Source organism: Bombina bombina, chromosome 3 (genome assembly GCF_027579735.1).
Source record: "Bombina bombina isolate aBomBom1 chromosome 3, aBomBom1.pri, whole genome shotgun sequence".
Lineage (NCBI taxonomy): Eukaryota > Metazoa > Chordata > Amphibia > Anura > Bombinatoridae > Bombina > Bombina bombina.
Window position 1 is genome coordinate 684,017,789 of NC_069501.1, and position 13,550 is coordinate 684,031,338.

Here is a 13,550-nt window from a genome sequence, read left to right on the forward strand (position 1 = left end):
GTTTTAAAAGATAGATAATCCTTTTATTACCCATTCCCCAGTTTTGCATAACAAACACAGTTATAATAATAAATGTTTTACCTCTGTAGTTACCCTGTATCTAAGCCTCAGCAGACTGACCCTTATTTCAGTTAATTTGACAGACTTGCATTTTATCTCCTCGGTAAATTCACGTAAATTCTAGTGCTCACTCCTCGGTAAATTCACATGCATGAGCTCAATGTTATCTATTTGAAACACATGAACTAATGCCCTCTAGTGGTGAAAAACTGTGAAAATGCATTGAGATTAGAGGCAGTCTTCAAGGTCTAAGAAATTAGCATATGAACCTCCTAGGTTTAGCTTTCAACTAAGAATACCAAGAGAACAAAACACAATTGGTGATAAAAGTAAATTGGAAAGTTGTTTAAAATTACATTTCTTATTTAAATCATGAAAGTTTTTTTTTGGACTTGACAGGTTGTTCATCAAAAATGGGCCGGCATCTAAACTTACATTCTTGCATTTCAAATAAAGATAGGAAGAACATTTGATAATAGGAGTTAATTAGAAAGTTAAAGGAACAGTCTAGACCAGAGCTTTCCAAACTTTTCATGTTGGCGACACACTTTTTTTAGACCTACATCATTTCACGACACAGTAATTCAGTTGTACTAGCAACCAGGAGGTTAAACTAACTTGTTTTAAGAGATACGGACACATACATAAATTATATAACAAAATGTAATGCAAGTAACAGTAAGTATGTGCAAGAACTAAAAAAAAGTTTAATACCACCAATAGCAACTTACTATTTTAATAAAATGTATGAGGTTGATGGGATGAACACAGTTTCTGAATATTTGGTATATATTTCCATATATCAGGAGCAGTAATGCACTACTGGGAGCTAGCTGCAGGGAAAACAAAACCTTGACTTCTGATTTCAGCTCAGCATTTAAGCTGCCACCCATAGCAGTGCGGGCAGTAGTCAGTGCAACTTGCAGAGCTCTAACACACTGCTATCCCACTCACTGACTACATGTGCAGTCACAAGCCGATTGAGGAGACTACACGTGCAGTCACGAGCCAATGTGCAGTCAATGGGAATAGTCTCAGTTTCCACTGAGCTGCACCAATAGGTTAAGATGATCTGTGACGCACTAGGTATCAATCACGAGTCAACCATGTGATATGCGTAGCAAGCAGGCGCAAACAAAAAAAAAAAAAGTAAAAATAATTTTAAATTAAAAAAAAAATTGTGTTGAAGAAGGGACACACCTACACACTGCTGCCGACACACTAATGTGTCATGACACACAGTTTGGAAAACACTGGTCTAGACCCAATACTTGTTGTTTATTACTTGTTGTATACCAGACAAGAATCTTGCAACGGGTTCCACATATATAAGCTTGTAAGTAGTAGAAAACATTTAAATCTGTTAGCAGCCGAAAATGTCCTCTAAGCTCCGCCCACAGCTTTCTTCTTGTCCAGTTAGCGGTTTTCTTGGATGACAGTTTAGCAGTGCACATTTTTCTCTATAGCTATTTCAAATTGCACATGCACAAATCACTGTTTCAAAGTAAGAAAAAATTTTCATGAGTTGATCATGATTGGAGAAACTCAACATACCAAAATATACATGCAATAAGTGGGTGGAGCCTAGTGGCCATTTTCATCTCCTAACAAACAAATACTTAAAGGGATATGAAACCCACAATTTCTTTCATGATGCAGATAGAGCATGCACTAATTGGCTAAAATGCAAGTCAATAGAAAATAAAAAGTCGTGATCAGGGGACTGTCAGAAAATGCTTACATACAAGGTAATCACAGAGGTGTCTATCTTTTAAAAAGAATAAAGATTCTGGAGTAGACTGTACCTTTAAACAACTTTCTAATTTACATCTACAGTATTATCAGTTTTTCTTTGTTCTTTTGTTAAAAAGCACAGACGTATGCTAAGGAGCCAGCCCATTTCTAGAACATTATATGACAGCAGTTTTGCAAAAATACCAGATGCCTACCTAGGTATCTCTTCAATGCAGAATTTCAAGGGAATAGAGCAAATTTAAAAAACTTTGTTAAAATGATATGCTCTGTCTGAATCACAAAATAGTGTTTGTGTTTCATATCCCTTTAAATGTTTCATGTAGCTTATAAATGTGGGACCAGCTGTAGGATGCTTCTCTGGTATGTAATTAAAGGGACACTGAACCCAAATTTTTTCATTTGTGATTCATTACTCCTATTATCAATTTTTCTTTGTTCTCTTGCGATCTTTATTTGAAAAAGGCACCTAAGCTTTTTTGGTTCAGTACTCTGGACAGCACTTTTTATTGGTGGATCAATTTATCCACCAATCAGCAAGAACAACCCAGGTTGTTCATCAAAAATGGGCCGGCATCTAAACTTACATTCTTGCATTTCAAATAAAGATAGGAAGAAAATTTGATAATAGGAGTTAATTAGAAAGTTGCTTAAAATTTCGTGATCTATCAGAATCACGAAAGAAAAAAATGTGGGTTCAGTATCCCTTTAAGTAACCAAAATTATATTTTGGGTCTAGGCTGTCCATTTAAGTGATTGTTTTTTTGTTTTTTTTTAAAGATAAACACTTTCTGCAGCATTTTTTTATTTGTAGTTCGACACTAATGAGTCTATTTCTAACTCTATCCAGAGTCTATTGTGCATAACTACAGCTCCAGTGGTTGTGTAGCTTGGTAGGGAGATATATTAAGTCCTTTTATAGATAAGGGGGGAATCCATAACAATTTGATGCGCAATTGGGATTTTATAGATAGCTTTATTTTTGTAATTTAAAAAATGTATTCATAATTTAATTATATTAAATATGTGGTCATTATAAAAATCAGTTGATGATTTGATTGTTAGATGTCCTATATTTTGTGATGTTCATACTATAACTATCTAAAGCATTAAACCATCAACAATGAAAAAGGCCCGTATACAGGCTGAAATAAAAACCGTAAACAGATGCAGAGGTTCCAGATTATCAGTCGAGAATACTTGGAGGATGCGTCTCTGCGACCAACCTAGTTATGTATGAATGTCTGTATTTCTGTGCTGTGACTGACTCACATTTGATCAGGGTCTCTTGTGTGTAGTCGCAGATATTTTTTTTTTTTTTTTTTTTTAATTTATCTTTGTATCCCCACTGGCCTTTAAATATATTCCCACATAATTGATCATTCTTTTTAATAATCGATTATTGAAATACTTTTTAACTGTAGAAGATTGTGCCCCTTATCCTCCAATTCCCTTCTTTCCACTCAGATTTATTCTTTTTTTTCCTCTCCTCACCCCCTTTTTTTTCCCCACTTATTTGTTGGCGCTCTACAAATACCTAATGATAATAATAACACATATAGTAGGAGTGCAGCACCCAAAGGAATTTACCAGTTCTCTTCACTTCAATATACACAGTGCCAGTTATACTTACATTATTATATTTATTGCTGTGCAATAATACATTTTCTTAGTACTATAGTAGGTTAAAGATCTCTGTAGTTTTCAATACCATATAATTATTTGAGAATTAACAGTATTTTATTATCCTCTGCTGCTGTTATTTATTGCTGTGCAATAATACATAGTTTTTCTTAAAGGGACACTGAACCCAATTTTTTTTCTTTCGTGATTCAGATAGAGCATGCAATTTTAAGCAACTTACTAATTTACTCCTATTATCAATTTTTCTTTGTTCTCTTGCTATCTTTATTTAAAAAAAGAAAGTCCAGAACCTTGGACAGCACTTGTTTATTGGTGGATGAATGTATCCAGAAATCAGCAAGAACAACCCAGGTTGTTCACCAAATTGGGCCAGCATTTAAACTTACATTCTTGATTTCAAATGAAGATACCAAGAGAATGAAGAACATTTGCTAATAGGAGTAAATTAGAAAGTTGCTTAAAATTGCATGCTCTATCTGAATCACAAAAGTAAAAATTTGGGTTCAGCGTCCCTTTAAGGGATACTACAGTAGGCTAGATCTCTATAGTTAATTTCTGTTTTTAATAACAAATATTTCTCTCTGAGATAAGATTTTTATTTCCCCCATATGGGACACTACAATATACTTATTAATGTGCTGGATTTTTTTTAGGTTCTAGCAAAATGTTTCCCTCTATGTGATACGCTAATATTTTACGTATCTTTTGTGGGTTTTATTTATTGCTGTGCAATAACTTTTTCATTTTTGAGATATTTATTTAATAGATCTTATTGTTTGTCTCCATGCAGATGATATGGATTTTTCTCTTAACCATATATTGGGGGTTGTGGCATTCCAATCTTTTCCATACTTTTTGGATGACCTACAAACTTGTCCGTTTTTATGGCAGCACCCGTGCTTCGCTGTTCTTATTCTTTTATAGATAAAGACTGTTTGAGGATTCTTTTCATATTAGGTATTTTTTTAGGGGGATTTTCATTCTCTGGTGGTTTATTAATTTTACCAGTTCTTTCCATATTTGTTTTCCTCTTAGGAGGTTGGCATACCTTTTGGTTACTACAATATTCTGTCCCTGTCAGATTTGGTTTTCTTTGTATATGAAGCCCCATGTATGGTAGCTTTTCAACTTTACAGTGGTTACATATTCTGGATTTCATGTTTGGAAATAAAACAGATTGTGTTTTTATGTGTTCTTGCATGGGGCCTTTTGCCGTTTAAAGCTACTAGTTTTCTTATATCTAGTTGCAAGAACAAGCTTGGTATCTGTGATTCTCATTGATCCTGCGAGATTGTGCAGGTTTTGTTTTTCAGAGCTCGTGAGCATGTCTTCTGTTGCTCCCTGGAGATTGACTCAGAAGAGGGACCTTCTACTTCCAGGTCTGTTTTCGTTATAAAATAGCTCTCTGTAGCTGTCTGCGTGGAGATTGGACTAGTGTTTTCCAAGAGAGGGTTCTCTGCTATCTAGGAATTTCCAACAGTCTTCCTTTTCCTTTTGTGTAAGGTAAGCGCAAAGGTCAAAAGGCCTTTGACTACTCTTTCCTTTTGGTTGACAAGTCTCATTAAACTGGCGTATGTTGAGACAGGACAGCAGCCGCCTGGGATGATTTTGGTTTTTTCATCCTGGATAGCGTCTTCTTGGTAAGAAGCTTTTTTTGGAGCAGATTTGTAAGGCGGCTACCTATTCCTCTGCATATTTTTTTCAAAGTTTTACAAATTTGATGTTTTTGTCTCTGCAGAGGCTTCCTTTGGGAGTTAGGGCTTCAGGGGTGGTGCCTTCAGTTTAGGTCCGCCCTGCCTTATTTTCCTTCCCGATTCATTCTGTGTCCTCTCTAGCTTGGGTATTGGATTCCCAACAGTAATGAATACATTTGTGGATTGTCAGTGCCATTGCAAAGGAAACAAAAAATACATGCTTCCCTGATAAATTCTTTTTTCCTTGCAGGGAGAGTCCACAAACCCGCCTGATTGTATTTAAAGGGACATGAAACCCAAACATTTCCTGATTCAGACAGATAATGCAATTTTAAAACATCTTTCCAAATTACTGTTATTTAATTTGCTTCCTTCTCTTGCTATCCTTTGCTGAAATATTTATCTAGGCAAGCTCAGAAGCAACAAAGAACCTAGATTCTCGCTGCTGATTGGTGGATATAGATATATATATATATTTTACACACACAGATAGTCATTGGCTCATCCATGTGTTCAGTTAGAAACCATTAGTGCATTGCTGCTCATGCTACAAATGATACAAAGAATGAAACAAATTAGATAGAAGTAAATTAGAAAGTTGTTTAAAATTGTATTCTCTATCTAAATCATGAAAGATAATTTTTGGGTTTCATGTCCCTTTAAGGCAGCATTTTTTCCTTATCTTCTGGCACCTCTATACCCTTAGTGCTTCTCCTAGTTTTCCTTATTTCTTCGGCTGAATGACTGGGGGAGTAGGGGAAGTAGGAGAGATACTTATAGCTTTGGCTGAGGTGTCTTTGCCTCCTCCTGGTGGTCAGGTATTTAATTCCCAACAGTAATGAATGAATTCATGGACTCTCCCTGCCAGGAAAGAAAATAATTTAGTAGATGAGCATAATTTTTTTTATGTCCCTTTAATGCTAAATCCATTCTTGTGATTTTAGGCAGTTTCATTAAAGTATGTTAATATACTTCCAATTCAACCAATAAAAAATACAAAAAGAGGTGGGGGAAAAAAAAAACAATGATTCCTGGTATCACAGACAAATTTAATAAAATAAAATACAAATGATAATTGAAGGACAGAGTTTTAAATATTAATTTGTACATCTTCCTGTTTTCTCAATCTTCTGTATTTTTACCATATCTAATTCATTGTTAGCATAAAAGGGGTTTTTTTTTTTTTTTTTTAAACGTATAGTTTCAACAATATGATCCACTATTTAATTCAGATTAAATGTCTTCGGTCAGGTTTTCCAATTGTTCAAACAGTTCATCCAAAAAAAACTTGCAAATTCTCCTTGTATTCTGGAAGCAAATTTTTACTGTAAACCTAAAGAAAATAAAAGTAAAACAAAATTAAGTATAAACAGATTTTTAACATGAATCACATGTCTGTCCTGAGCAAGGAACCTTGTAGAGACAGACCACTACCTACCACTGTAGCCATGGGCGCTTTACTTAGCCAGTGATTAAACAGTCCCAGAGATTGTGTACAAATGTGTTATCCAGTAAGTTTAAAGGGACTTAGTCATTTTGGAAACAAAATGTTTAAAACTTACAATTGTCATGCATATTTTAACAATAGGCATCTTCATTTATGGTGTTTTAGAGTTATTTAAACTTCAAATGCTGAACCTTTTCAGTGCCCTCAGAATTTCAGCTTTAAATGTTCAATACGTACGACCATATAGCAGTCATACGCCCATCACAACTATGTGCCACATTTCTAGAGCCTGCAGCAGGATTCAGAGGCTGTGAGCAGTTGTATGTATGTATGTATGTATGTATGTATGTATGTATGTATGTATGTATGTATGGGGTACTTGTAAAGCACGGCTAATCACCCTTAAAGGGACACTGTACCCAAAAATTTTCTTTCGTGATTCAGATTGAGCATGAAATTTTAAGCAACTTTCTAATTTACTCCTATTATCAAATGTTCTTCATTCTCTTGGTATCTTTATTTGAAATGCAAGAATGTAAGTTTAGAAGCCGGCCCATTTTTGGTGAACCTGGGTTGTCCTTGCTGATTGGTGGATAAATCCATCCACCAATAAAAAAGTGCTGTCCAGAGTACTGAAACCAAAAAAAAGCTTAGATGCCTTCTTTTTCAAATAATGATAGCAAGAGAAGGAAGAAAAATTGATAATAGGAGTAAATTAGAAAGTTGCTTAAAATCGCATGCTCTTTCTGAATTACAAAAGAAAAACATTGGATACAATGTCCCTTTAAGGGTCTCAAGGCGAAGAAACTGCACCAATCAACAGAGGAGCTGTTCTCTGAATCAAGTACATGGCTCAGCCATTTCCTAGACAACAAGCAAGCCTCCTTTTGGTCCACAGCTCATAACCTGAGCAGATACAAGTGCAGTCAGTATAGTTGTGTGCTGGGGAGCAACAGCAGTGTATTCCTTTTCTTTTTTTCTAAACAAAGTTAAAAATGCTGCAGCTCTTAAAATAGAAAAAGCAAAGATCAAAGTACTGTCTGCCCACTTCCAAAATCAACTATTAAGGTGGCGGTTTGCAAAACTTGTTCCAGTTTAGGAAAACTTTTTTCAATGTTGTGTTGGTAGATGTTCTGTATAATTTTGTATGGGATGGGGGCTATAAGTAAAGCTGTATACACTCACTGACTCCTCTCACATATTGGTTTAATTTTTTTTTATCCCTTAGCTTCCTGAATCAGAGCACAAATGCCAAGAGTTTGAACGTTTACATAGCTTTAAAAACATCCGTGTAGTTGTGCAGAGCTATATTTTTCAATAGTGATAACAGCATTTAGTAAGATTTGTTTAAGAAATAAATGGAATCTAATGCTGCAGTTCTCACAAAAGAAAAAGCCAAGTTTATGCAGGTCTGCAATGCAGACAGGATTCCTTATTTCTTATTTCTTTGGCAAAGACATTTCTTAGTCGCCTAGGCAATTAGCTTGCCTCCCCCACTTGTCGCCATGGAGCTATGACGCAATGTACTACAGGGAGTGCAGAATTATTAGGCAAGTTGTATTTTTGAGGATTAATTTTATTATTGAACAACCATGTTCTCAATGAACCCAAAAAACTCATTAATATCAAAGCTGAATAGTTTTGGAAGTAGTTTTTAGTTTGTTTTTAGTTATAGCTATTTTAGGGGGATATCTGTGTGTGCAGGTGACTATTACTGTGCATAATTATTAGGCAACTTAACAAAAAACAAATATATACCCATTTCAATTATTTATTTTTACCAGTGAAACCAATATAACATCTCAACATTCACAAATATACATTTCTGACATTCAAAAACAAAACAAAAACAAATCAGTGACCAATATAGCCACCTTTCTTTGCAAGGACACTCAAAAGCCTGCCATCCATGGATTCTGTCAGTGTTTTGATCTGTTCACCATCAACATTGCGTGCAGCAGCAACCACAGCCTCCCAGACACTGTTCAGAGAGGTGTACTGTTTTCCCTCCTTGTAAATCTCACATTTGATGATGGACCACAGGTTCTCAATGGGGTTCAGATCAGGTGAACAAGGAGGCCATGTCATTAGATTTTCTTCTTTTATACCCTTTCTTGCCAGCCACGCTGTGGAGTACTTGGATGCCTGTGATGGAGCATTGTCCTGCATGAAAATCATGTTGTTTTCTTGAAGGATGCAGACTTCTTCCTGTACCACTGCTTGAAGAAGGTGTCTTCCAGAAACTGGCAGTAGGACTGGGAGTTGAGCTTGACTCCATCCTCAACCCAAAAAGGCCCCACAAGCTCATCTTTGATGATACCAGCCCAAACCAGTACTCCACCTCCACCTTGCTGGTGTCTGAGTCGGACTGGAGCTCTCTGCCCTTTACCAATCCAGCCACGGGCCCATCCATCTGGCCCATCAAGACTCACTCTCATTTCATCAGTCCATAAAACCTTAGAAAAATCAGTCTTGAGATATTTCTTGGCCCAGTCTTGACATTTCAGCTTGTGTGTCTTGTTCAGTGGTGATCGTCTTTCAGCCTTTCTTACCTTGGCCATGTCTCTGAGTATTGCACACCTTGTGCTTTTGGGCACTCCAGTGATGTTGCAGCTCTGAAATATGGCCAAACTAGTGGCAAGTGGCATCTTGGCAGCTGCACGCTTGACTTTTCTCAGTTCATGGGCAGTTATTTTGCGCCTTTGTTTCTTCTGTTAAGTGTGATCAGTCCACGGGTCATCATTACTTCTGGGATATTACTCCTCCCCAACAGGAAGTGCAAGAGGATTCACCCAGCAGAGCTGCATATAGCTCCTCCCCCCTACGTCACTCCCAGTCATTCTCTTGCACCCAAAGGATTGATGCTATAACTGAAATCTAACTTCTCTGAAGCTGACTGCTTGGAAATTGAACGCTTGATTTTATCAAAACGTGGTTTTTCTGAGTCAGTTATTGATACCCTAATACAGGCTAGGAAGCCTGTTACCAGAAGGATTTACCATAAGATATGGCGTAAATACATATATTGGTGCGAATCCAAAGGTTACTCTTGGAGTAAGGTTAGGATTCCTAGGATATTGTCTTTTCTACAAGAAGGTTTAGAAAAGGGTTTATCTGCTAGTTCATTAAAGGGACAGATCTCGGCTCTGTCCATTCTGTTGCACAAACGTCTGTCAGAAGTTCCAGACGTTCAGGCTTTTTGTCAGGCTTTGGCCAGGATTAAGCCTGTGTTTAAAACTGTTGCTCCGCCATGGAGTTTAAACCTTGTTCTTAACATTTTACAAGGCGTTCCGTTTGAACCCCTTCATTCCATTGATATAAAGTTGTTATCTTGGAAAGTTCTATTTTTAATGGCTATTTCCTCGGCTCGAAGAGTCTGAGTTATCAGCCTTACATTGTGATTCTCCTTATTTGATTTTTCATTCGGATAAGGTAGTTCTGCGTACTAAACCTGGGTTCTTACCTAAGGTAGTCACTAACAGGAATATCAATCAAGAGATTGTTGTTCCTTCTTTGTGTCCAAATCCTTCTTCGAAGAAGGAACGTCTTCTGCACAATCTGGATGTAGTTCGTGCCCTAAAGTTTTACTTGCAGGCAACTAAGGAATTTCGACAAACGTCTTCCCTGTTTGTCGTTTACTCTGGTCAGAGGAGAGGTCAAAAGGCTTCTGCTACCTCTCTTTCTTTCTGGCTTCGTAGCATAATTCGTTTAGCCTATGAGACTGCTGGACAGCAGCCTCCTGAAAGAATTACAGCTCATTCTACTAGAGCTGTGGCTTCCACTTGGGCCTTTAAGAATGAGGCCTCTGTTGAACAGATTTGCAAGGCTGCAACTTGGTCTTCGCTTCATACTTTTTCCAAATTTTACAAATTTGACACTTTTGCTTCCTCGGAGGCTATTTTTGGGAGAAAGGTTCTTCAGGCAGTGGTTCCTTCTGTATAAAGAGCCTGCCTATCCCTCCCGTCATCCATGTACTTTTGCTTTGGTATTGGTATCCCAGAAGTAATGATGACCCGTGGACTGATCACACTTAACAGAAGAAAACATAATTTATGCTTACCTGATAAATTCCTTTCTTCTGTAGTGTGATCAGTCCACGGCCCGCCCTGTTTTTTTAAGGCAGGTAAATATTTTTTAAATTATACTCCAGTCACCACTTCACCCTTGGCTTCTCCTTTCTCGTTGGTCCTTGGTCGAATGACTGGGAGTGACGTAGGGGGGAGGAGCTATATGCAGCTCTGCTGGGTGAATCCTCTTGCACTTCCTGTTGGGGAGGAGTAATATCCCAGAAGTAATGATGACCCGTGGACTGATCACACTACAGAAGAAAGGAATTTATCAGGTAAGCATAAATTATGTTTTTTCCACACGCTTCTTGCGACCCTGTTGACTATTTTGAATGAAACGCTTGATTGTTCGATGATCACGCTTCAGAAGCTTTGCAATTTTAAGAGTGCTGCATCCCTCTGCAAGATATCTCACTATTTTTGACTTTTCTGAGCCTGTCAAGTCCTTCTTTTGACCCATTTTGCCAAAGGAAAGGAAGTTGCCTAATAATTATGCACACCTGATATAGGGTGTTGATGTCATTAGACCACACCCCTTCTCATTACAGAGATGCACATCACCTATTATGCTTAATTGGTAGTAGGCTTTCGAGCCTATACAGCTTGGAGTAAGACAACATGCATAAAGAGGATGATGTGGTCAAAATACTCATTTGCCTAATAATTCTGCACTCCCTGTATTTTCTCCCTAAAAAGTTAAATCTTTATTAGTTATACTTGTTTAAATTGCTGTTTGAAAGCCATTCACATATACAGCATAAAATGTACATTTGCAAAAAAGGTACTTTTATTATAGAACCTTTAAACGCCAATGTAAACAGATTATAACTATTATAGGAATGAAGCATACACTTGAACAGGAAATATTGGTAGATTCTGGACCTTCTAGCTCTTATGTACCATCAAATGCTATGTGCATATTTTTTTTTTTTTTTTTAAAAAGGCAGGTCTAGTCATTTCATTCTTTTTTAGAAACATTTTACTCTAGTACTGCCACTAGGTGGAGGTATAAATTCGAAACTAATTTTTGGAGGTTGGCGTTGTAAAGCTGGTAAAAAAAAAAAGTCATAGTAAAAATAACTAAAAAAAAAATAATTTTACAAACATATGAAGCTTTTAATACTATGAAGCTTTTAATACTAATAAAGGAACAAGAAACTATTTTTCCCTTTCATAATTTACATAGAGCATTCAGTTTTAAATAACTTTCATATTTACTTCTATCTAATTTACTTTATTCTCTTGGTATCTTTTGTTGAAGGAGCAAAAATGCACTACTGGGAGGTAGTTGAATATATCTAGTGAAGCAATGAAAAACAAAATTTATGTTTACCTGATAAATTTCTCTCTTTCCGGGCATGGAGAGTCCACGATTCATTCCAATTACTAGTGGGATATTCAACTCCTGGCCAGCAGGTGGTGGCAAAGAGCACCCCAGCAAAGCTGTGAAGTGTCACTTAGCGATAACCCCCAGTCATTCGGCCAAAGGGAAATGGAAAAAGATGATAAGGGTATAGAGGTGCCTGAGGTTTGTACAAAAAAAATTTGGCATCTTAAATTTAAATAAGGGCGGGTCATGGAGTCTCCATGGCATGGAGAGTCCACAATTCATTCCAATTACTAGTGGGAATAACCAAGCTAGAGGACACAGAATGAAAGGGAGGGAGAAGACAGGCCTAAACAGAAGGCACCACCGCTTGAAGAACCTTTCTCCCAAAGGAAGCATCAGCCGAGGCAAAAGTATAAAATTTGTAGAATTTGGAAAAGGTATGCAGAAGACCATTTTGCCGCCTTGCAAATTTGCTCAACAGAAGCTTCATTATTGAAAGCGCAGGAAGAGGAGACAGCCCTAGTGGAATGAGCCGTATTTCTCTTAGGAGGCTGTTGTCCAGCTGTCTCAAGCTAACCGGATAACACTTCCAGAGAGAAAGTGTAGTAGAAGTGGCTTTACGCTTACCAGAGAAAACAACAAACAGGGCAGAAGATTGCCGAAAAGTTGCTTGAAGATAAAATTTTAGAGCACGCACAACATCCAAGTCATGCAAAAGACGTTCCTTCTGGAAAGGAGGACTGGGACGGAAAGAAGCCACAACAATTTAGTGATTAATATTGCGATCCGACACTACCTTATGAAGAAATCCCAGCTTAGTACGAAGGACCGCCTTATCCCCATGAAAAATAAGGTAAGTCGAAACCCCAGAAACTCTGCGAGCAGAAGAAACAAAACCTTCCAAGATAATCTAATATCAACAGAATGCATCGGCTGAAATGGAGCCGCCTGCTGCAAAACTTTTACTCCAAGGAGGAACAACAGGTTTAAACACTGGCCTGATTCTGACAGAGCCTGAACAAAAGATTAGACATCTGGCAGATCTGCCAGACTTTTGTGCAAAAGAATAGAGAGTACAGAAGTCTGACCCTTCAGAGTAATGACTGAAACCCTTCTCCAGGCCCTCATTAAGACAAAATTCTGGGTACCCTTACCTTGCTCCAAGAGAAACCCTTCGATTCACACCAATAAAAAGGTATTTGCGCCATACTTTATGGTAAATCTTGCGAGTAACAAGCATGGTATCAATGATCTTTTCAGAGAAGCCATGCCTAGCCAAAACTAGGCGTTCAAACTCCAAGCAGTCAGCTTCAGAGAACCCAGATTTGGGAGGAGAAAGGGACCCTTAAACCCAAACATTTTCTTTCATGATTCAGACAGAAAATATAATTTTAAACAAAATTCCAATTTACGTCTATTATCTAATTTGTTTCAATATTTAAATATCCTTTGTTAAAGAAATAGCAATGCACAAGGGTGAGCCAATCACATGAGGCAAATATGTGCAGCCACCAATCAGAATCTACTGAGCCTATATAGATATGCTTTTTAGGAAG

At 37.3% G+C, this 13,550-nt stretch overlaps 1 protein-coding gene across 1 annotated transcript in view; it reads right to left on the reverse strand.

The window, feature by feature from the left end:
* Positions 1-6,178: 6,178 nt before the first annotated feature.
* Positions 6,179-13,550, reverse strand: part of CHCHD2 (coiled-coil-helix-coiled-coil-helix domain containing 2) — a 48,994-nt gene continuing 41,622 nt past the window's right edge. The window contains exon 4 of the mRNA XM_053707450.1: positions 6,179-6,483. Coding sequence (XP_053563425.1) covers positions 6,473-6,483 — 11 coding nt within the window. The 3' untranslated portion in view covers positions 6,179-6,472. The remainder of the gene's footprint in view (positions 6,484-13,550) is intronic.